Here is a 24,921-nt window from a genome sequence, read left to right as displayed (position 1 = left end):
TGGTGCCCTCCCAACATTTGAAGGGTCAACCCCCGCCTAAATTTTAGCCTAGTTGCACCCCTGGAAGTGCGCCCTTGCATTTTGTTAGGCAGAGAGGCGAGGGAAACCTTTCCCCGAAACTGACAGTGTTAGTTTTACTGTATTCAGAAAAATGTACTTGGAACAAACGCAGTAAAACTTTAAAGCTGTTACTTTCAAGAAAGACTTCCATCACCTCTCTGCATATTTTTTTTTTTTTATTGTTTAAAGTGCTTTTGGTTAATTAAAACCTTATACACTACAAAATTTTAACATTGACCATACATAATTACATATTTCACATAGAAAATCATTAATAAACACATTTTATTTTAAAATTAATTCTTGTTTACAAACTAAATTCTAAAAAACACATTTACCAAATACCTCCCATTACACACTTCCAAATATAAAAGGCTGCCCCAATAAAAACCTTAATTTCTCCGTCATAAATAACTGACCAGAATTGGTCTGATTCAATTCTTTGCATGTCCCCTACTAAATTTGAGTACCCTTTAGTGTAGTATTCTTTTAAGTTTGGGCAAAGAGTTAAAATATGTCTTACTGTCTCCACCTCGATATTACAGTATCTACACAATCTTTCTGCACGAGGAATTTTTGTTCTTACCCCGATAATTTCATTACACGGGAGAATGTTCAACCGTAATTGTAATATGAATCTTCTCATAGCTTTATTTCCCGTGTTAAGCAGATACTGTCTTGGTGTAGCAGGCTTGAGGCCTTGGAGAGCATAAAAAGAATATCTAGACTTTTTGTATAAATAGGACTGATTGTCGCATAAATCCCAGATAAAAGTCTTATCTTTAAGGCTTTTCTTAATGTACATAATGTTATCTTTTCCCATATGTACATTATATCCTAGGACTTCTAGAAATGTTAATACTATTTTTTGTAAATTTAAAAAATAGGAATTCTTAAATCTGCCTTCACTTTTATTTTTACCTATAAGGTTGAGCATGTTACCTTCATCCCCATCCCCCAAAATTATTCTTAAATAAAGTTTGCAACATTCTATTTTCCATAGGGTCGAGAGGGATATTAGCCCCAATTCGCATCTTATCGCTTGTATTGGTACCGAATTTGGGAGTCCTAAAGCTGGTCTCCAAATCTTCCCTTCAAGTAGATGCAGTTTGCACAGATATTTGCTTTCTACAGTTTCCAATGCATACATAATTCCAGGAATAATACAACTTTTATATATCTCGAGTAGACCTTCGACAGAGTGACCTCCTTTACTGGTGATATATTTTCTTATAACTTTCCATTTCTTTACTATTTTAGAACTCACCGCCTCTTGGAAAAATTGTATGCAGGGATTGCTCAGAATAGGCATCCCCAAATAAGGGTAGGCCTCCACTACCTCCAGTTTAATCAAGTTTATCTGCCACCTAGAAATAAGCCTTTTCTTTTCAAGCCTGGTGGCTCCAAATACCATAACCTTAGTTTTGTTTACATTGATACTTAAGTTATTCTTTTCGGAGTACAATAATAGTCCATTCAACATTCTTTGCAACCCTACTGGAGTTTTATCCAAGAGGACGGTATCATCCGCATACATCAGGCCTCAAATGGGTTTTCCCGCTACTATTGGTGGAAAGTTATTTATAGTCGAAAAACTTTCCCACATATCTGAGACATACAAATTGTATAATATGGGAGATGTCACACATCCCTGCTTTAGACCGGTGTTAGTGGCGATCTCTGGAGATATCATCCCTCCTTTGCCCAAACAGATGGAAACCGTGGTTTCTCTATACATTTCCCTCAAAGTGCAAAGTTTTGGGACAGATATTTTTCTCACTTAGTTTCTTCCACAACAAACCCCTATTGACACTATCAAAAGCTTTTGAATAATCTACAAAGCACACATACAGTTTTTCCCCCTTATCCTTTGCCCCTGCTATAATGTAATTCAGCATTGTTAGGTTATCAATGGTACTGTACCCTTTCCGAAAGCCAGTTTGAAGAGTAGATAGAAGTCCCTTTTCCTCTATCCAAATGTTTAACCTCTCCACTAAAAGGGAGCAGAAGATCTTACAACTGCTGTCTGCCATAGCCAGCAGTCTATAATTATCAGGCAGTTTTCTATCTCCCTTTTTAAAAATAGGGACCACTATGGCTTTCCTCCAGCTATCCGGTATGCGGCCTGTCTCCCATATACCAGTAAACAGCTGGAGCAAAATCACTGCCCATTTCTTAGGATTTTGTTTTATGACAGCATTTGCAAGCCCATCCGGGCCTGGGGCACGTAAGGATTTCATTTTAGAAATCACTTTCAGAATATCTAGGATACCAAAGGGGATAATGTCTTGGTCATATGAGTTTATCCCATTGAAATTAGCAGACATGTCACTTGTCTTGAAATAGAGGTCAGTAATATAATGCTTCCATGCATCTTGGCTCACATTAGTATTTTCCCTACTATCCTCATCCATCAGATACTGTCTATATAGGTACCAACATTTTTTTGAATCATGGGTTTTACATATCGTGTATAAACACCTCCAATTGGCATTGCTGGTGTTATACTTGTAATCCTTGATCCAATTTTTGTAGTGAGTCTTTATGTTTTTAATTCTCTTACTTCTCTCTTCTTCATCCAAGTCACATGTCTGCTTAAGTTTACAAATCTCACCCAACATTTCTTTTTTTCTATCATAGATCATTTGATCATATTTATGGGAGTGATTTTTGCCCCTTATATTTTTCACAATAACCTTGCTGTTTAACCTCCGAATTATACCCAACAGATTAGTTATTGGATTAAGACCATTCAATGCAATATCCTGCCCCTCAATGGGCAGCCGATCAAACAGCTCATTAAAGATGGTTAAATTTTTATCCGACCATGTGATCCTATTTCCGGATGCTGAGAATTGTATGTCCATCTCTTTGCACACTTCCCAACATTTACTTTCCGGGCCCTTAGTAAATGTGCCCCTAATGGGTGTATGGTCACTGAGTGGTAGCAATATGTTCAAAGGAGATAGTGGATAGGCTTAATTGTTTACTTACAAACATATAGTCTAACCTATAGTCTACCTTCCCATTAGTCCAAGTTGCCCCCACACCTGGACCCAAGTGAGGTTCTAGATATTCTAAGTCCCAACTGGTCATAAGGTTCATCCACCGACAACCCTGCCTAATCTGTGTATTTAAACCCGCCATCAGGTTACCCTCTTGAGTTTCCAATGATGCGATAATGGCCGTTTCATCCCACAATTCTTTGCATCTATTCATCTCCTTTACGGCGGAGTCACAGTGGGCATTGAAATCTCCCACTATACAAATATCAGACTCAGGGAAATCCTGGGTCCAGCTTTCAATAGTATGGTTTATATATTCCCCAATCTCTTGTATATCTTCCCGGTTGAGAGTATATATTAATGAGTAGGAAACTCCCTAATTGGTTTCCCCTGTCTATACTTGCGCACATAACATTAGGTAGATTCCCATGCATCTCATACTGTTTAAATGATAAATGATTTTTTACCCCAATACATAATCCTCCATAAGGCCTGCCTTTTTCACCTTTGTGGGCAGCTTTATTCCAAATACTATATCCATCTAATAAAATTTCCCCAGTTACCCATGTTTCTTGTAAGGCAAAGATGTCACTCTCCATCAACATTTGTATGCCTTCCTTATGTAGTAGAGATTTGAAACCTCTACTATTCCAAGAGAGGAGGTTGAATGTATTATTATATGCCTTATCTCAATTCTGGATTATAGTGTTTGCCTCCTGGGAGTTAGCTTGTACGTTTTTATTTCTTAGTTCCATATTAGTAGGAGTAACTCCCACCCCTTCCGTGTGTTTGTCATTCCAATCATTATGAATAGCAGAGTGGCATATCACAATTTCATATTTATTGCCCCATATTCCATCAGAGTATTCTCTTATGAGGTCCACAAAAACCGCAGATCTAAATTGGACAATAACCCAATTTTCCCAGCTTCCATATTCAGGTAGGATAATAGTTTCAATATCCCCTGAATTAATATTTTGAAGCTGCGAAATATGTGATAATTTATTAAGTAGCCAGGCCCGGTTAAGAAAAGGGCTTTCATCTGTCGAGGATTTTTCTATAATTTTAACACTTTTCCCCACTATAAGTAGGGATTCTTCATTTGTTCCCACAATATTTACCCTACTTGTTTTTTGCTTACTGTGCATGGCCAGTCGTTCCATCTCTTTGGAATAAATTTCCTTCTCCCTTTTGGTAAGGGGCCCAATATTACTATTATATGGGATTTCAACATATTTAAAGTTATTTTCAATGGGTACCGTATCCTCTAGTTCACTTTCCTCAATAATATCGTCCTTCCCCTTTAGCCAATTTTCTAGGCCCGTACTTTTAATTGCCACTTTTTTCCTTTCATCCAACTTCTTTTGATGTTCCATGATTTCATAGTGGTTCCCTACTTCTACACATTCCGAGTCTAATGGGGCGGTGTTAGCAAGAGACATGGAGTTTCTTTTCATAATTTTATTCACTTTAGTCTTGGCCATCACCATCCTTTTACGAGGTGCTTTCTTATTTTTCCTATTTCGCCTAGTGCGCCTCTTAGAGCCTTGGGCTACCCTTATTTCTATCTCACTCACACTATTAATCTCTTCAACCAGGTTATCCCTGAGGTTGAGTTGTTCCATATGGGTAGTATTAGTCGGTGTCATAATATTCTCAATTTCTTTTTCCACCGCCATAACCAACTCACTCAGATCTCCTAAAACCTGATTTGGCTCCATGGTATGTCTTTTCTCCTTGTTAAAGTCATTACCACAGTATTCCTCTATCATAATCCCAAGTGATCTAGTATTATCAATATTCTGTAATACCATTGATTTTATATCACTATGTTCGTTAAGCAATTTGGTGCAGATGGTCAAGAGGACATCCATCATAGTAGTTAGGGCGTCTAATTTCTCACCTGATATAAGTGAGTTTTCACACCCCCTACTTCTATTGCTTTTATCATCACTTTCAAAGTGGTTTCCCCTAGAGTTAAATGACTCATCACACGAATGTGAGTCCTCTTCTCCTTGAGCAAATATATTCAAGTCTGGGGAAGCTGACAAGTTGGACCCAATTTTGTTATTCATATCGGTATCTTCAACCACAGAAATTTCCAAATTAGTACCTGTTCCCATAGATTGTCGCCTAAAGTTATGTACTAATGTCAATAGTGAATTATTATCTATCATGGAGCTATTAGTGGGAGATGGGAGAGATTGTATTTTATCAGATACCATTACGTTTTCCTTAATGGTTAAAAAACTGAGTATTTTTGGTTGGTCTAATACACCTTTACCATCACCAGTAGTTTCATTCTTAACACCCTTCTTAGATTTTCCCCCATTACCAGGCTTCTGAGTGGCTAGTTTGGTATTTGGTGCAGGTATATTATTCTTCCCCTTTTTAGATCGTGTACTTGGGGCCATATTAGTGTAGCACCAAGTAATAGGTATGTACAGGCGTAGTATAAAAAGAACTAGAAGAAGTTAATAATAATATTATATATCATTTATCCTTAAAGAGTCACGTCACCATAAAAACCAACAAGTAAAATATTAAATCAGTCCTACTATAACAAGGCCTTAAGTATACCTATACCCAAAGTGTACTGCGTCTGTTTATAATATATAAAACTGGGGAGAGGAAAAATCTTTCGCAATACTGGGCAGCCGATACCATCAATTGATAGGTAAACAATTAAAAAGCAAGTGTTAACAATTAAATACAACTTTTAGGTTATAAGTTAAAATCACATAACATATTAGAAAATGTCCAAAGCGTTGTATGAGAAATAATAAATTCAATCCAGATCAATAAGATGTCAAACTGTTGGTGGAAAGAACCCACCCGGAAAGGGAACGCCCGACAGCTTGAGGAGCGGCCTTAGTCCGACTCTCCCCCCCACCAGGTAATGAAAGAGTATTAGCCTGTAGAGGTGTGGTTGGCTTACTTCGGTTCCTGGGTGTTAATAGTTTATTTTTCACACTCCACAGCACGTCCAACAGCCGTATAACAGCCGACGCCCTTTACCCCTAACGGGCTTAACGCCGCGAGGGTGGATGGCAAAGGGTTTAAAGGCTTAGGTGGATCACGTGCTGGATCACGTGGCAGGCCCTAGCCCCGCCTCCTCAGCACAGCGTTTTTAGTGCCAGCACCTGCAAGAGCCCCCTCACAGCTCGCAGTGCAGGTTAGTTCCACAAATAAAAAGCGAACGTTTTTTTCCCTTTTCCGAATCTCCAAAGCACTTTTCACAGTCAGCAAGCACGCCGCTCGGGCGGATGGCAAAGGGTTTAAAGGCTGAGGTGGATCATGTGCTGGATCACATGGCAGGCCCTAGCCCCGCCTCCTCAGCACAGCGTTTTTAGTGCCAGCACCTGCAAGAGCCCCCTCACAGCTCGCAGTGCAGGTTAGTTCCACAAATAAAAAGCGAACGTTTTTTTCCCTTTTCCGAATCTCCAAAGCACTTTTCACAGTCAGCAAGCACGCCGCTCGGGCGGATGGCAAAGGGTTTAAAGGCTGAGGTGGATCACGGGCTGGATCACGTGGCAGGCCCTAGCCCCGCCTCCTCAGCACAGCGTTTTTAGTGCCAGCACCTGCAAGAGCCCCCTCACAGCTCGCAGTGCAGGTTAGTTCCACAAATAAAAAACGAACGTTTTTTTCCTTTTTCCGAATCTCCAAAGCACTTTTCACAGTCAGCAAGCACGCCGCTCGGGCGGATGGCAAAGGGTTTAAAGGCTGAGGTGGATCACGTGCTGGATCACGTGGCAGGCCCTAGCCCCGCCTCCTCAGCACAGCGTTTTTAGTGCCAGCACCTGCAAGAGCCCCCTCACAGCTCGCAGTGCAGGTTAGTTCCACAAATAAAAAACGAACGTTTTTTTCCTTTTTCCGAATCTCCAAAGCACTTTTCACAGTCAGCAAGCACGCCGCTCGGGCGGATGGCAAAGGGTTTAAAGGCTGAGGTGGATCACGTGCTGGATCACGTGGCAGGCCCTAGCCCCGCCTCCTCAGCACAGCGTTTTTAGTGCCAGCACCTGCAAGAGCCCCCTCACAGCTCGCAGTGCAGGTTAGTTCCACAAATAAAAAACGAACGTTTTTTTTCCCTTTTCCGAATCTCCAAAGCACTTTTCACAGTCAGCAAGCACCTGCATATTGCACTTTAAAATATATTATTTGATAGTATGTGTTGGATACGTTTTACTCTTGCAGAGGAGAAAACTCATTTTTACTCTCTTGATATTGCATTTACTCTCTCGTTTGAAAAAGCATGCATACAATACTCCCACCACAGAATCTTATCTGGAGCTCTGGTACCCGTGATATATTAAAGTCAACAGTGTCCTAGTTATTTAGTCACCTCAGGGTGTAGGAACCATCTGTGTCATTCCAAATGAGTACTTGCTGATTTAGAGAAACTGAAGACTGTATTTTTTAAGTGTATTTTTGTTACATATATATTGCTGCCTTCTGAAGAAGGCTTATTCAACTGACTATTAAATTTATAATGGTTTAATCAAGAAACTTTGAGTGTAAGAGTTTATTTGAATACTTGTCACTGTGAATCTTTGTGTAAAAACCCTACTGCTCACATTGACCCCTCTTGAGATAAGCCTGGCTGCTCAGCCACACTACCAACCGGTGTAGTGCAGACTTATACCAAAGGTTGGGTTACCTATTGCCCGGAGGACAGGGTTGGTGTAGTCTCCCAAAGGGTACTGCAAACAATCATGCCTAACGACGAGTTACCGGCGGACTGCATGGAGGTCCTTGCCTCTGCTACGGGCACAAGTGGAAGCGTTTCGCTATGTGGTGCCACTCACAGAAGAGCAACCCTCTGAGGGTCACGGCTCTGCAGATTCTTCTGTATTTGTCCTTGGGCCAAGGAGGGGCTGGCGCATGCCTCTATTGTGCATCTGGTGGCTATCTCCCGCTACACCAGGTCTACAGGACGGTCTTCTCTTTTGACCCACCGTCTCGTCGTTCCTGAAAGGACTGTTTCGATCGTTCCCGCCGGTGGAGGCTCATGCCCCGTCGTGTGAATTCAACGTGGTACTGACGAGGCTCATGAGGGGTGGGGGGTTGGTGGGGGGCCTTCGAGCCTATGCATTAGGCCCCTCAAGTTCGCCTTATCTGACTATTTATGACACAAGGGTGGTGCTGCAGATGCAACCCTCCATCTTTCTGAAGGTTCTGTCGGAATTCCACTTCAATAAGCCTTTAGTGTTGCCGGTGTTCTTTCCGAAACCTCAGTCGCAGGCTGAAAGGACTGTGCACTCGCATGATGTAACTTGTGCATTCAAGTTATTTGTGGCACGCACAAAGTTTCCGGAAGAAGTCTCAACTATTCGGAAACTTTGGTCCTGTGAACTATGGGAAGGCCTGTTAGGCAAAGTTTGTTTGCAGTACCCTTACGGTGCACTACAACAAGTCTGACTACAGGTAATAGGAAACCCAACCTTTGGTATAAGCTTGTTCTGCACAATTTGGTAGTGTGTTGAGCAGCCAGGTTTATCTCAAGAGGGGTCAATGTGAGCTGTAGGGGAGTTACAGAGATTCAGTGACAAGTAGTCAATTAAACACTTGCACACAAGATTTCTTGAATATACAATTATTAATTTATCAGAGTAAACCTTCTTCAGAAGGAGCAATATAAAAGTAACACTCAAATACACTTCAAAACACACACTCTTAATATTCTAAAATCAGTGAAGACCCTTTTGAGATGGCCCACACACAGCCTACACCCTCGGGTGACTCCAGTAGCTAGGGTGCTGGGGACATTAATATCTTACTGTTTGCATTTAGAATAATGTTAGAGGTTGGTAAAAGGAAAAGGTTATTAGAACAAACAAGGGACCACAAATATTCTTAAGAAGGCAAATACTTTTGGATCCCCACAGCAGAGCCATTCAGTATAACAGGCTAGGCCAAAGTCAATGGGCAAAAGTCTTATATATAATGAAGCACCTCTGGTAGGTAAGAAGAAAAGTCTTTGCACAATGTTTCAGAAGTCTTTGAAGAAAAGAATAATCAAATGTAGGGCTACAAACTGATTAGACTTGTGAGTAATAGAAGATGCAAGCAACTCTAAAGTAAGAGGTAAATACTCTCAGACTTTACATTACCTTTGTATTGAAGAAAAAGTTAAGCAGATGACTTCTGTGCAGCTCTGCAGATCTCGCTGTTCCTGGGCCTCAGTCGTGGGGACAAGAGGGAGGACCTCTGGGGACTCCTGCACTGCAATGGGACGGTCACCGCTCGCAACACTGCAGTTTCTGGCTGTCGAGATGGACTTTCCTTGCTTCTGGGGTCCCACACTCTGTTGGGGGCTCAGGCTCGGTCCGTCCTGCTTCTTGGGAGTCTGGAGGATCTTCCAGGAGCTCTTGGCCAACTTAAAAGCAATGCTCATAATCTGGTGTTCCTCTCCCTGGCTATTCGGTTTCCAGCAGCAACTCCGTGGAAAAGCAACCAGCTCCAAGAGTCCAGGTGGCTTACTTTGGAGTTGATTGGTCCCACCAACTCAAGGGGAGAAGCCGTCCTTGCAGGGGCTTCTCTGTCGATATGAATTTGGAGTTTCAGCACAGCAGCAGGGCTTCACCGGGCAAACAGTCCAGGAGTTGCAGCAGGTGTCCTCTTCAGTTCTTCTTCGGTTCCTTCGTCCAGTGGTCGACTGCCATCCAAGCCAAAAGCCTGACCTTTTACTCAGTTCTCTCCCATTCATTCCAGCCTAGCTGTTAGTCACCCAGCAGGGTTGCTGTCCTTGCCGGGCAGGCAGCCGGCCAATCACTACAGAGCACATTTGGGTCTCCTAGGAGACTAAGCACAGGGAGTTTCGGGCACCTCCCTCACTTCCTGCCCACCCCAGACACCCTGGTGCCAGAGGCAGGCTTCTCTGTTGAATCCCGCCAAAGGCAAAGCGAATAATGGGACCAAACCTGATTTGGCACGCAGAGTAAATCTCAAGAAGGACCTTTCCACAAAGAAATGGCGAAAAAGGACCGGGCCATTTTGACAAAAATGGCACCCTTGGGTGCTTTACTGCAGCTCCGCCCGCGGTAAATGCACACCACGGTAGTTAAAAGTAAACCACTGCCACCAGCCAGTCATCGAGGAAAGGGTAACATAGAAATGTTACATGAGAAGCTAGACAAAGGTGATACTAATTAACCCCTCCAGCGCCCTATGGTAAGATAGTGTGTGCTGGGTCTAGAAAGTTACAAGTGTAAGTAGTCCATTTCACTTCACTTTTCTTGGAAACAGTAGTTTATCCAAGAGGAGGTATTTAAACCTTTGGGAAATCTGAAAGACTTCCCTGCATCACTGCACTGAAGGTGCTGTGTGACACAATGTAAACGATGATGCCTATGGAGTTTGTCAGACCCCTCAACCAAAAGAAACGGAGTACAAAGAATCACATTAAAATACACAAGAGTGGGGGAAAAAGGGTCTTACTCTCTCCAGGTTAAAAAGTCCTCAAAATCCAGCAAAGTTGCTGGGGGTCTCTAAGGTGGAGGGAATTAGCAAATTTCTGAGAATTCTCCCTAACACAAGCTACACAGGCATTATTTTCATTTGTATTGCATATTTGCAGGCCCTCGTCCCTCAATATTTGTATTGAACATCTTTGTGTTTTGAAGAATGTGGTGAATTGAAATAAAAAAACTGATAATTCTTTTCCGTCCTCTTCTAGATCCTGTACAATGGGCAACCCATCACCAAAGTAGCTTGTGGAGCAGAGTTCAGCATGTTGGTTGACTGCAAGGGCAACCTGTACTCATTTGGGTGCCCAGAGTTTGGACAGCTTGGTAAGACCATTACTTGGTGTATGCTTTCTGCTTGATGTTGTGCTAGAAGAAAAATAGCCATCAACGTTTTCTGGTGTTGGATGCCCTATATATAGTCCGTTCCTTTGCCCCAATCAGTCTCCCCAACCCTCAGAGAACAGATGCCTTCCCTCTCTACTGAAAGTTTATGAAGTTGCTGTCCACGCTGAATGTTACATTTGAAATACAGAATAAACCTATAACCGTAGCTTCAACATTGAACCTTCTCGGATTTATTAATCAATTAAATGTTAACTCTTGGAGCCAAATTTAGGGCTTTGGAAAATGCATGCGCCATTGGAGTTTATATGTTTCACTTTCCTAGTATCCAGTCTTACGAACGCAGAAATGTTCTTTATTTTACCAAATCTTTGATGCAGAATGCAGACAAACTGGTTTGGGTAACGAATTTTGGGTTGGGGGGAGGGTGGGTTGTCTACTCTGCCCCCTCCCCTCACCCGCCACCACCACCACTCGGGTGTTCTGCGGCAAAAATGCAGTTGAATAAAATATCGCTGTGAAATTTCTGTGGTGACAACGTAGAGAACTGCTTTCTTTGGTCTAGGGCAAGCCATACTTTACCTTAGAAATTAATGGAAGTGTAATGATACTATCTACCAATCTTTACTCTTGAGTCTCAGTGAAAACCTTGTATGGTGTTGGGCAAGATTGTATGTAGTAGCCCTGTGGTAGACTACACCAGCCTTTTCCTCTTGGCAATGGCTAACCCATCCTTTGGTTGAAAAATAGCCATCACTACACAAGTTGGTAGAGTGAGCAGCCATGCGTATTTGAAGAGGGGTCGATGTGAGCTGTAGGGGTATAACCTAGAGATTCAGTGACTGGTATTCAAATAACACTTCTACTCAAGGTTTCTTGATTATAATAATTATTTATTAATTTAAGTCCGTTTTAAAATAAGCCTTCTTTAGAAAGGGGGGATGCAATATGCAACACTTAAATACACTTCATAAATAAACTTGTTTAGTTAAGTAAGTAGATACCCTTTTGGGATGTCACACAGATACTTCCGACACCCTGAGATGACTTCAATAGTTAAGACACTGTGGACATTAATATATCACTTTTGTGCTTAGACTGAGGTTATGGCAAAAAGGAAAAGGTTAGGGAAGGAAACGATGGTTAACATGTTTCTCAAACAGGTTATTTTAGCATCCCCCAACGAAATTTAGGTGATCCCTTTCCCAGCTATACAAGTAAGGTATGTATGATGTTTTGGAGGGACAGATAATCACAAAGTTAGAGGGTAAGAGTCTGCAGGGTGCCAGGACAGCCAATGTCAATTGAGCAAAGTCGTGTGGAACGGAGGCACTTCTTGAAGATAGCACAAACATCTTGCACAATGTAAAAAAGTTCTGTTGTAAAAAGATCCCTGTTGGGCCACAAGCTGGGTGGCTTTTGAAGGGCAAAGCTGCAAGAAACTCTGTAAAGGGTAGCAAATGCAAGTCTCCACTGAGAGCAAGCAAGCTATGCACAACACGAGGTAAGTACCTCTTAGTTCACAGTTCCTTAGGTTTGAACAAATGGTTCCAGCTGGCTTCTGTTTTTGAATTTCCTGCAGATCCTTTTGTTCCTGGGCTTCCATCGTGGGGACAGAGGGAGGACGTCTGGGGACTCCTGCACTCCAGTTTGAAGGTCAGCGATATTAATGGCCGCAATTCAGAACAGCAGCACTTCACGGTGTCAGCTTCTCGTGAATAGTTCCACCGCGGTTTTTGGACACCTTGTGGACTTTCCTTGCTTCTGGGGTCCAGCACTCTGTTGAGGTGGCTCAGGCTTGGTCAGCCTTCTTCGTTGGAGTCCGGAGGATCTTCCTGGAGCTCGGTTTCAACTTAAAGATGCACTCGATTCTGGTGTTCCTGTTCCCTGGCACTCAGTTCCTGCAGCAGCTATGGAAGTACAGCCACCAGAGAGGGGTTTCAGTTGAGTTTGTCTTGGGATCGATTGGTCCCACCAACCCCAGGGGTGAAGTAGTCTGTTCCAGGCTTCTCTAGCCGATTAGAAATTCAGACCTTCAGCACTGCAGCAGGGCTTCACTGGGCAAACCCAGGGTCCAGGAGGGTGCAGCAAGCTTCTCTTCCAGCTTCTTCTTCGGTCCCTTCGTCCAGTGGTCAACTCTGCCTTCCTTGCAAAAGATCTCACATTTTATGCAAGTCTCTCCCATTCATTTGCAGCCTAGCTGTTACTCGTACAGCAGGGTGACTGTCCTCCAAGGGCAGCCTGTTGGGGAGAATTCTTAGAAATGTGCTAATTCCGTTCACCTTAGAAACCACCATCAACTTTGCTGGATTTTGAGGACTTGATTTTTTTCCTGGAAAGAGTGTGCCGCCTTTTGCACTCTTTCATGTGTTTGGATAGGCTGGAATGAAAGGGAGAAAACTGTTTAAAAGGTGAGTCTCCGGGACTGGAATGCAGAGACGGCTACTGGAAAAAGAGAACCGAAGACGAGCTGGAAGAGAACGGCTGCTGCAACCACTGGACCGTTGGTTTGCCCGGTGAAGCCCTGCTGCAGGTCCGAATTGCCAAACTCCACTCAACAGAAACTCCTTAAACGACGGCTTCTTTCTTTAAGTTGGTGGGACCAATCAACTCCTAAAACACCTGAATACCGTTCTCAAGGCTGGTTAGGATTAACCAGGGAGAGGGACACCAGTTTGTGTTCTCGAATCTACAGCTACTGGAACTCCGACTCCATTTTGTTTGCTTTCTTCAACGATCCTGTGCAGTGCAGGAGTCCCCCGACGTCCTCCCTCTTGTCCCCACGACTGAGGCTTGGGAACAGCAACATGTGCAGGAACTGCCAGGAACCACGACTTCAGCAACATTTGTTTTCTTCATACAAAGGTACTGTGCCGCCCCAATTGGGAGAAAGCCAATCCCGCCGTTCGTGAAACTTTCCCAACTTGCAGGCCTAATCAGCTTGTGGCTCCACAAATGATCCTTTTTTGCATAAACTACTTCTGACCACTTTTGCAAAGACTTTACCGCTTGATACCAGAACTGCTCTTTCCTATCCAGAACACTAGCCCATTGACTTTGGCCTAGCCTATTGACTTGAATTGAACTATTCTGGTGAACTGAACTTATTTGCACTGCCTAGAAAGTATATATAATACATTCTACTTACTTTTGTCCTTTTTACTCACTGCTAAGTAACTTAACTGCCATTTGGCTCCTTTTTCAGGGGAGCTCAAACTGTCTCAAAAACTTAGTTTCGTATTGAAGTGTATTTGTCTATAATCTTAAGTTGCCTTCTTCTAGTGAAATGTTTTATAAATGATTGTGTAAATAAATTAATCAATGTTTTACCAAGAAACCTTGAGTATAATTGTCTACTTGAACCACTGTGATTGAAAGTCCTTTGTGTAACTACTTGTACTGCTCACATTTATTCTTGAGATGAGCCTGTCTGCTCAGCTCGCTACCAACAAACTGTGTGGTACATACTTATACCAAAGGTTGGTCTTGCTTACACCTGTCGTCCTAATTGTTTCTGGTGGTCCGAGAGGGTACTGCATGTAAGTCTGTTTAACACAGCCAGCCAATCACTTTTGGGTGCATTCCTGTAACCAAGGATACTAAGCACAGGGAGTTACAGGGACCTCCTTTGCTTCCTGCCCTGCCAGACACGCTGGAGCCAGAGACTGGATTCAACTGTGAATCCCGCCAAAGACCAAAGGAACCAAACCTGGTTTGGCACGTAGAGTAAATCTCAAGAAGGACCTTTCCAACAAGAAATGGTGAAAAAAGATGACCGGGGCCATTTTGACATAATGGGCACGCAAGGATGCAATACTGCAGCTGCGAATGCAGCCTGCGGTATAAAATGCACAATGATACGGAAAAGTAAACCACTGCCACCAGCCATTAATTGTAGAAAGGGAATGTTACATGAGAAAGTAGATAAAGGGGATGCCAAGTAACCCCTCCAAAGAGAAAAAGGTGTGTAAAGTCAATTTCACTTTACTACTCATGGAAACAGTAGTTTATCAAAGAGAAGGTATTTAAACCTTAGCTGCAATCCAAAGGATTTTTCTGTGACACTGCACTGCGGGTGCTGTGTGTAACAATACAAAAAGATGCCCATGGAGTTTGCCAGACTCCAAAACCAAAAGAGAAACCGGGTTCAAAACAAAGATTCTGATGTTTGTTAATCTGCTTAGAATCACATGCTGTGCATAGGTCCGACAACCAGTGGTCACTGCGGAGTATTGCATTTTGTTTTTCGTAGTCGAAAAGGGACGTCGACAAGGCGTGTCTGAAATACTATCCCTATAGTGACGTGCGTTGTACCCACAATCCCTCACGCGTCGAGGTCCCTCTGATTGTTTTTTTCCGCCCAGTTACTGGTCGCCTTTACGCGGAGCTCCTCGAGAGACATTGCAGATTCCATCTCCTCGACCTTTGGTCGTTTTCCTATTTAATATATAACATATCGATCCCTCCCTCGATGCAGTTGTGAAGCTGTCTCCGCCGAGCAAGATCTTCGACGGAGGGAACGAGCGGAGGAGATCCTTCGGCGTTGCCGAACACGTGGCCTGGCCTCGCAGGCCAAATACAGTAGGGAGAGTGGGGTCGTGGGACATCTCTGGTTCTTTTCTGAGAATGCCTTTCCTTTTCCCCTTCCTTTCCCTTGGGGTCGTTATCACGATTTATTGCCTCGGCTATGGAGAGGACACCCTTTAGGTTTTGCCCGCTGTGCAAGGGCAAGTTTACTTGGAAGGACAAGCATTCACGGTGTAACCGCTGCTTGCCCCTCGATCACAAAGAGGAGGGTTGCACGGCTTGTCGGCTTCTTAAGCCAAAGACTCTAAAAGACCGTAGGGTCAAAAGGTGGGCGGCCTACGCTATGTCGAAGGCCGATTCTTCACCCGCCGCTGCTACCACCGACAGTGACGAGGAACGTGATAACACGACCTCTGCTACGGAAGTCATAGACCCCTCTAAAGAGCGCTCGCGCTCTTTGTCGTCTGTCCCTTGCCCCGACGGGCTCGGCTCACGCCCTGCTTATGGGGATGAACACCCCGGCGACACCGACGCACACGATACCACACATAAGCACACAACCCATGGCTCTTCGTCGAAGATGAAGAAAGCATCAGCGCCCAAGGAGACGCAGGTTCCACCGGCGGCCTCCTCGGACCGTTCAGGTTCGAAGCCCCTCTCGCAGCCGCGACCAGCGACTGGGCTTTCGGCAAATAAGGGCGCCGCCCCCAAACCATCGGCCGGCGCGCACCAGCAGAGAGCGCACGCCGCCGTAGAACGATCGACACCCGTAACGTCGAAACCACAGCCCTCCGCTGACAAACGAGTCGCAGAGAGCTTGGCGAGGATTGTTGTAGCCGACGCCCAGAAGCGTACGCCGAAAGACACGTCGAGCGCTACGCAGAGGTCGAAAGACATGCTGAAAAAGCCCAAAGAAAGACAGGGACTACACCCTTCAGTCGGGGGGACCCCCGGCACACCAGAAGGCTTTTCGGAAGGCGACGGGACACTTTCCTCGACATTATGGGAGAGGTCGAGCCGTTTTCAGCTAGATGACACTAATTTTGCCCCGCTAGACCGCTCAGGGGTACCCCATGAAACCATGGAAAGGCTCCATCTCTGCATGGAGAGAATGGAGAGGTTTATGAAGACCCAGAACCCTCCCACTCCCAAGAGAACAAGAGAAGGGCCTCAGGAGGACCCCAGGGCCAAATATCCGAGACTAGTCAATCCCCAGCAGGACACAGCCTCAGACGTCCATAACGTGTATGACCTCACTGGTGAGGAACAATACTTGGAGGAGGAGGATGAATTTGTGGACGATGAAGAGGGACAGAACCAGGAGGAAGGTCTGGAAGACAGCCCAGACATGGTAGGAGAAGGCTTCGGAGAAATCCAGAAGGACCTTCTCATCGGCAATCCCCATCAATATATTCGGTCACTGATGTCCTGAACCTAAATCCTCCTGACAATTCACCTGTTAGAAACACGTCTCCCATTGACGATCAGCCCACATTCAATGCCCTGTTGCGCAGAGCAGCAGCACATTTCGATCTGGACTCTGGGGAGATCTCTCCTGAAATAGACTTTGTGGAAAGAGTAATTAAGGAGAAACCCCCGGTCAGCCAGACCATTCCCCTCCTCGCTTCAGTAAAGAGAAGAATCATCCCTTCGCTATCCACACCCGCACTAATCAGAGGAGTTAATCCAAGAATTGAAAAACTTTTCACTCCACCCTCAGACCCGCTGTACATCAGGGGACATTCCATTCCGGATTCCCTTGTAGTTACTAATACAAGGAAGAGGGCAGGGGTGCCGCTGTCCACCAGCGAGGCACCACCTGACGAGGAGGGCAAGAGGTTATATGCCCTTGCAAAGAGAGTCGCATCCTCGGCTGCCTTTTCGGCAAGAATTGCGAACAACAATTCTTTGCTAGCTAGCTACGCGGATGCGCAGTGGGCCAAACTGCGCAAAGACGCCGAAGAAGCGCCGGAACCACTACGTACACGCCTGCTATCAACTATTGGCGAAGGAACCCAGGTCAACCAGAGTATTGTAAAGAACTCTCTGGATGCTGCAGAGACAGCGGGACGTTCCCTGGTTCAGGGAATACTCCTAAAACGCCATGTATGGCTGCGCAACCCAGGGTTCAAACCGGAGACGCAGGCGTCTTTAATAAATAAACATGTTGAAGACTCGAACCTCTTTGGGAAAGCGGTGGATGAGGCTCTGGAGATGGCTAAAAAAGAGTTCGATACTATCAAAACTCTTGACCAGATCTCTAAGCCCACTACCAGACGAGGCTATGGCAACAAACGCTTTTTTCGTGGCCAACGCCAACAGCAGAATCAGCAGCAACAGTACCCTGCCACCAATTACCAGACCAATAGTGGCCAGTACAGCCAAAGCGGCCAGCGCCGGGGCAAAGGAAGAGGTCGGGGGTCCGCCCCCAGAGGCTCCCAAGCCCCCAACACCACCAAGTGACGCGAAGATTCGCGTCCCCTCCCATGCAACACCGGTCGGGGGCCGGATAACATCCTTTCTTCCAGCATGGGAGGGAATAACGTCAGACCGCTGGGTACTTTCCACCGTAGCCCACGGATACTGCATCGAATTCAACAGTTCCCCAACATACAGACCCCCGAGGGGACGACGCATGACACCCGAACACCTTGCCATCCTTCTCCAAGAAGTACAACAACTGCTGGAAAAAGGAGCCATAGAGGTCGTGCCTCTATCTCGGGTAACGGAAGGTATTTATTCAGTGTACTTCCTTGTACCCAAAAAGGATCTAACCATGCGCCCTGCATTAGATCTGCACCCAGCGAACAAGTTTATCAAACCCCAGAAGTTTCGTATGGTGACCTTACAGGAAGTGATCCCACTGCTATCACAGGGAGATTACATGACAACATTGGACATGAAAGATGCATACTTTCATATTTTAATGTTGCCAGCGCACAGAAGATACCTCAGGTTCATGATAGAGGGCAAACACTACCAGTTCAGAGTGCTACCCTTCGGCATAGCATCAGCACCAAGGGTATTCACGAAGGTACTGGCAGTGGCAGCGGCCCACCTGCGCAGGTTGTCCATCCCAGTTTACCCTTACCTCGACGACTGGCTCATAACAGGGGATTCTTACGAAACATGCTTCTCCAATACCCAAAAGACTGTAGACCTTTTGTTCCAGTTGGGCTTCTCCATCAACGAAAAGAAGTCCAGCCTAGACCCCAGCCAAATCAAACAATTCCTAGGGGCTCCAATTCAAACAAAGGACGGCCTCGTCTTCCCCTCCAACGAGAGGGTCCAAAACATGCTGTTTCAGATCCCTCAATATGTGACCGGTCGAGAGGTGACGGTACGCAAAGCAATGCGCTTGCTAGGCATGATGGCGTCGTGTATTTATTTGGTACCTCACGCGCGCCTGTGCATGCGCCCTATGCAAGAGTGGCTCAACAGCCAGTGGTGTCAGGCCAGCGGACTATGGGACGATCTAGTGGTGGTCTTGCAGGCCTTGGTTCTCTTGCTACGGTGGTGGACAAAGGAAAACCTGGAAAGAGGGAAACCCTTTGCCACACCCGCGGCGGAAGCCACTCTAACCACAGACGCATCCCTCACAGGATGGGGGGCTCACCTATCCCATCAGACTGCTCACGGAGTGTGGACTCCGAACGTAGCATCCAAACACATAAATCTACTGGAGCTACTAGCTGTGTTCAAGGCGCTAAAAGCCTTCCAGGAACACCTACAAGGCAAGACTGTGTTGGTCCTTACAAACAGCACCACAGCCATGTACTACATCAACAAGCAGGGGGGCACCCACTCTCCAGGACTGTCCAAACTGGCCCAAAATATATGGAAGTGGGCTCTCAGACAAAACATGTTTCTACTGTCACAACATGTACCAGGGGAACTCAATCTGCTGGCAGACAAACTCAGCAGAGATTTCCCCCTGCCTGAAGAGTATGAATGGCGACTGCACGAAGACATCGTCTTCGACGTCTTCACACAATGGGGATTCCCAGAAATAGACCTGTTCGCAACCCTGGAGAACTCACAATGCCTAAGTTACGCCTCCAGGTACCCCCAGAACCAATCCAAGGGGAACGGTCTGTCGATGCAATGGTCAGGGAAATTTGTTTACGCTTTTCCCCCCGACTCCCCTTCTCAACAAGGTGGTGCACAAGATGCACCAGGAACAAGTGACCATGATACTGGTGGTCCCAATGTGGGCCCGACAGCCATGGTTCGCTCACTTGATGGAGATGTCTCTATCTCCCCCAGTGAAACTCCCCTGCCCGTACAACATGCTGTCACAAGAGAAGGGCAGGACTCTACATCCATGCCCCCAGAACATGAACTTAGCAGCTTGGCTCCTGAGATCATAGAATTCGGACATCTACAGCTCCCGCAGAGATGCATGGACATCCTCAGGGAAGCCAGAAAACCTAACACTCGCCACTGCTATTCTAGCAAGTGGAAGAGATTTGTCATCTGGTGCAGAGGAAAAAGCATCAACCCGATTGACTGCTCTCCCACACATATTGTTCTATACCTGACCCACTTATTGGATTCAGGTCTAGTGTTCAATTCCATTAAAGTCCACCTAGCGGCACTTTCTGCATACACCACTTCCCAACTCAAGGTGTCGTGGTGGAAGATCCCTGTTATAAAGGCCTTCATGGAGGGAGTAAAGAGAATACACCCCCCGATAGCTGACCCAGCTCCCGGATGGGACCTTAACGTGGTACTTACCAGACTCATGGGCTCACCATTCGAACCCATGCACAAAGCATCTCTTAAAAACCTCACTCTTAAGACTGCTTTTTTAATAGCCATCACCTCCATCAGGAGAGTAAGTGAACTACAGGCTCTTTCTGTTCTAGACCGCTTTGTTACAGTTCAGAGATAAGGTGGTTCTACGCACGTACCCAAGGTTTGCTCCGAAATTCATCTCGAAATTCCACGTAAACCAGTCTATAGCACTGCCAACGTTCTTTCACAATCCTTCCAACTTGGGAGAAAAAGCTCTGCACACACTAGATGTGCGCAGAGCGGTCATGTTCTACATGGAAAGAACCAAACCACTGAGGAAGACTAATCAGTTCTTCGTCTCGGTGGCAGCAGGAAGAGAAGGGGATGCAGTTTCAAAGTCCACTATTTCTAGATGAATTGTTCAATGCATCACTCTCTGCTATACTCTTGCTAAGAGAGAACTGCCCTTTAAGCCAAGAGCACACTCTACTCGAGGCACGGGGGCGTCCATAGCATTCATTGCAAATGTTCCGCTTGAGTCCATCTGCAAAGCGGCTACCTGGAGTTCTGTGCACACCTTTACAAAACACTACTGTCTAGATGCACACTTGAGATCTGACTCCCAGGTGGGACAGGCAGTATTAAGACATCTTTTCTCTACTGTTCCTTCTCATAACCCACCGCCAACTCCGGGTACTGCTCGCTAGTCTATGCACAGCATGTGATTCTAAGCAGATTAACAAACATCAGAAGACAATGCATTACTTACCGTAAAAGCATTTCTGATGGTTGTATCTGCTTAGATTCACATGCGCCCACCCTTCCTCCCCGCTCGGATGGAAGGAACATAGACTTCCTTTTATATCTCTTTTCTGTACTCTCACGTCTAGAAGGCTCCCTCAGGGCAGAAAAATACAAACAGAGGGACCTCGACGCGTGAGGGATTGTGGGTACAACGCACGTCACTATAGGGATAGTATTTCAGACACGCCTTGTCGACGTCCCTTTTCGACTACGAAAAACAAAATGCAATACTCCGCAGTGACCACTGGATGTCGGACCTATGCACAGCATGTGAATCTAAGCAGATACAACCATCAGAAATGCTTTTACGGTAAGTAATGCATTGTCATACATGCGATTGGGGGGAAAAAAAGGTCTCCCTCTCTCCAGGATAAAAATGTAAAGTCCTAAAGTCCAGCAAAAGAGCTGGAGGTCTCTAAGGTAGATGGTAATTGGCACTGAAATGAAAAGTCTCCCTAACATATGGCACCTGCAAACTGCTAACACTCGGAAAAATGTTAAATGGTTGTTATGTAAAAAAGTGTAATGTGAAGTGGTTTTAGTGCAGCCTCTGCCATAATGGCGACATTTTAATTCATGATTCTGGAAGAGAAGGGGTAAGCGTGCTAGGCAGTGTGAAACATGTGTTTAGCGCGAGTACCAGGGTGCTTTTGGCTACCATGTTACTATATAATTTTTGATGCAACACTTGCTTGTCTTTCCTATCTAGAGTGGAGAATGCAAGATAGAGTAGCGGGCAGTGCTGAAAGGTTGTCAAGAAGCGCGTCTTTAACACTGGGATATGTTGTATTGTACAGAGTTGTGGTAGGGTAGTGCAGTTGGTGTGCAATCAGGCATTCGGCTGGGGTGTGTATAGGAGAATTGTCTTGACTGTTCACGATGACAAGTTTCTTGTTATGCAATTTTTAGTGTGATTGTTGGGTGACTGTCAATCAGGAGCGTCTTGAATCGGGGGTCTGAGGTTGGTGTGCTAGACCAACCCAGTTATAGCTAAAGGATTGGTGGTGATTGGGTGGAAGAAAAGCTTAATTTCCTGTGTCGGACATGGAGTGTGTGGCTGCAACTCAGTTTATTTCTGTGATCTCTGTACTGCTCATGTTTGCTAGGTCCTGTGTACAGGTGTTGACAGCTTGGGTCTGGTTTGATGAATGCATGTGCAACAGTAATCCAGCTATTCGGACTGAGATGATCATATGGTTGCAATGTTTGCAGTTGGGCCTTGGAGTCCTGAGTTCATAATGGTGAATGTGATTCGAAGCAGCACAATTGGGTGCCTTCTTTGGATGTTATCAGTGCTAGTTTATCAGTTGTGTTGAGCAGACAGGTTTTAAGTACTTTCTCTAAGGTATTGTCTTAATTGCCCAGGCTCTTCTGACCCATCTATGAGCAGTCAATGCTGGGCTGCTAAACTCCACCGCAGAGGCTCTTTATATTATTTTTCCCCTTTTAAAGAAAGTAATTCCTAAATGGAGGTGATCTGGGGTAAAAACAAAGGTTTTGCATTAGCCCACTGGAGTGTGCACCTATTTAAAGTTAAGTAATGTCAATTTAGCAATTAATAGTGTCCTGCAGTTAAGCAGACTTTCCACGAGGCATTGTGGTCCATGTTCTCGGTATGCATTCCTAACTCTGCCACTTCAAAACAATGTGCATAACACACAGGGCAATCAGTGGACAGGAAGCTGAATTCTTACAAAAGAAAATTCTACAAGCCAACAAGACTCCTCGGATCAAGCAACGAAATCCGCCTGGATCAAAAAAACCATACCTTAAGAAAGAACTAGGGGGCTCCTTTTCCCACCTAGACGCAAAAACCTGGAACATCCCGAAAGAAATAAGAACGAAAGACCACCTACAATTCAGGAAACTACAAAAAAAACTGGCTCTTCAACATCAAAGATCCAAATTGAAAAAAACTAAACACTCAAATGGGAAACACAAATAACAGGATGACCGAGTCTAGGATGACGCTAACAAACATCCAGAACCGACCAAGGGAAACTCCTACTATAACTAGAGAGACGATGCTAAGTCACATGGGACTCGCAACACCCCATGAGGACAGAATCAGCTTCCCTAGCCAACAACCCACCGGTCTCATAATCACTACCTGGTATCATATTTGAATAGAGTTGTGTGAATGTTAGCAGTTGCCACAATTCTGGGCATCGGCGTGGACCGAGCCCGGATGTAGTTGTGAATGATGACCAGTGATGTGAATGCTAGCTTTGGCATGTGCCATGCTTCGAAGGGGCTGTGAGCGGTAGCCTGAATGAGCAGCTGGATAAGACGATGAATGCCGATCACTGACACACATGGATGGAGTAACGTTGGCTGACTAATGCCGCGTGCCGACTAGATTGGGAATGCTATCCAAGCCAGATTTGGATGGACTCACAAACTAACGCCTGCCCCACTTACAGACAGGTTGGACGGAGATGGCCGGGGCCGAACTCGGACAAGGTTATGAATGCGAGTGGCCTAATGTATGGAAGGGACTGTGGATGTTGGCCTGTCCCAGATCTCGATGGAGATGCTTGCGCGCCCCACCTGGAGAGAATGCCAATTAACCAATCCACTAACTATTAATTAACCAATCCACTATGTCACCCCTCTTCATACACTTCTCAAACTCCAACCAAACACAACCACAAGCCTGCAAACACAACAATCCGCACAAACTTCCCTACACTGCAACAACAAAACAAACCACACATAGACTCCCACAACAGCACACAAATACTACTGACTGAAACCCACGCCAAGCCCAGCCAACAGAGTTAACCGGGTTGAATATGCCTGCTCTCCTGCACTTTTCCAGCTTATTCCCACTAACTTACCCCCCACCCCCCTTTCCCTTTTTTTTTTCAGAGCCGCCAGGGGAACACTCCGTTGCTGATAGTGCATGGTAAAAATCCTTTAACATTAACACTAGTGATTTACTCAAACTCACCAGGCACTCCCAAGTGGTAGTCCTGGCAGAGTGGGCGGGACAAAGACTGATATGCAAATGGATATTCCTCCTTTGTGAAAAGTACAGTTAGCTAAAAGTGATGGGTGCGGACTCTGAGTCAGTGGGTAAACCCACAGAACAGGTGATCATGCCATGTGCTTTCGAGAGAGGGGTGCCTGCTGCCTTTTTTGCAGTCATGGCAGAGTAGGCCAGCCCCAACCCAAAGGAGGTTGAGTGGCATGGTTCACGGATACAGTACACACTACCAATCGGAACCTTCCTACTGTTTGTTCAGGAAAAAACTCAAGACCCAGTTGTTTACTTAACCATATTCTGTATTCTGTATGCATTCACTGTTCTCATTATGTCAGTAACCTGTGCCAAGATGACCAAGGGCTTTGCACGCTTATACAAAAGGCAAAAAGAAAAGCGATACGCTAGCAGGTAATTAAAACAGTGTGAACAATGTAGTAAGGAAATATCGCTTGGAAATGCTGTTTCTTTCAGCCTCTTTCGAGAAGTCCTTGAAGGGGGGGAAAAGGCAAATGACAAGTGAGTAAATACTTTTAGCTTCAGGTAGGCAAGTTTTCCGAGACCAAGTAGTGGCCAGTATTGTGAATAAGGACCATTTCTATCAGGAGATGGTTAGCTCAGTGCGAAAGTGCCATCTGGGATTGTTGGGACTGATTTTCTATACTCTAGCCTGGTGGATATATGTATAGAAGGCCAACCTAGTATGGCGACGGGGACAACTGCCAAACAAGTTCAAGGTAGCAAGGCGAGGGGTCTAGGTTAAGTCTCAAGAGGTGGTGAGCTTGTAAGGGGTCCACAACGAGCATGCCCAGTGAAACGGTCAAGGAACACGGTTAGGCAAGATTGTATACAGTACCCTTTGGGAGACTACACCAACCTTGTCCTCCTGGCAATAGGTAACCCAAACCTTGGTATAAGTCTGTACTACGCATGTTGGTAGTGTGGCTGAGCAGCCAGGCTTATCTCAAGAGAGGTCAATGTGAGCAGTAGGGTT

The 24,921-nt window shown here is 45.2% G+C and overlaps 1 protein-coding gene across 2 annotated transcripts in view; it reads left to right on the top strand.

Moving 5' to 3' along the window:
* RCC2 (regulator of chromosome condensation 2) overlaps positions 1 to 24,921 on the top strand; it is a 613,770-nt gene that overhangs the window by 326,731 nt on the left and 262,118 nt on the right. For both annotated transcript variants that reach the window (XM_069611136.1, XM_069611137.1), the window contains exon 7: positions 10,741 to 10,855. In XM_069611136.1, the coding sequence (XP_069467237.1) occupies positions 10,741 to 10,855 (115 nt within the window). The remainder of the gene's footprint in view (positions 1 to 10,740; positions 10,856 to 24,921) is intronic.

The sequence above is a fragment of the Ambystoma mexicanum genome, chromosome 8 (genome assembly GCF_040938575.1).
Source record: "Ambystoma mexicanum isolate Mex_15411 chromosome 8, UKY_AmexF1_1, whole genome shotgun sequence".
In the NCBI taxonomy this organism is placed as follows: domain Eukaryota; kingdom Metazoa; phylum Chordata; class Amphibia; order Caudata; family Ambystomatidae; genus Ambystoma; species Ambystoma mexicanum.
The sequence above is the reverse complement of the archived record's forward strand: the minus strand, read 5'-3'. Positions and strand labels throughout refer to the sequence as shown.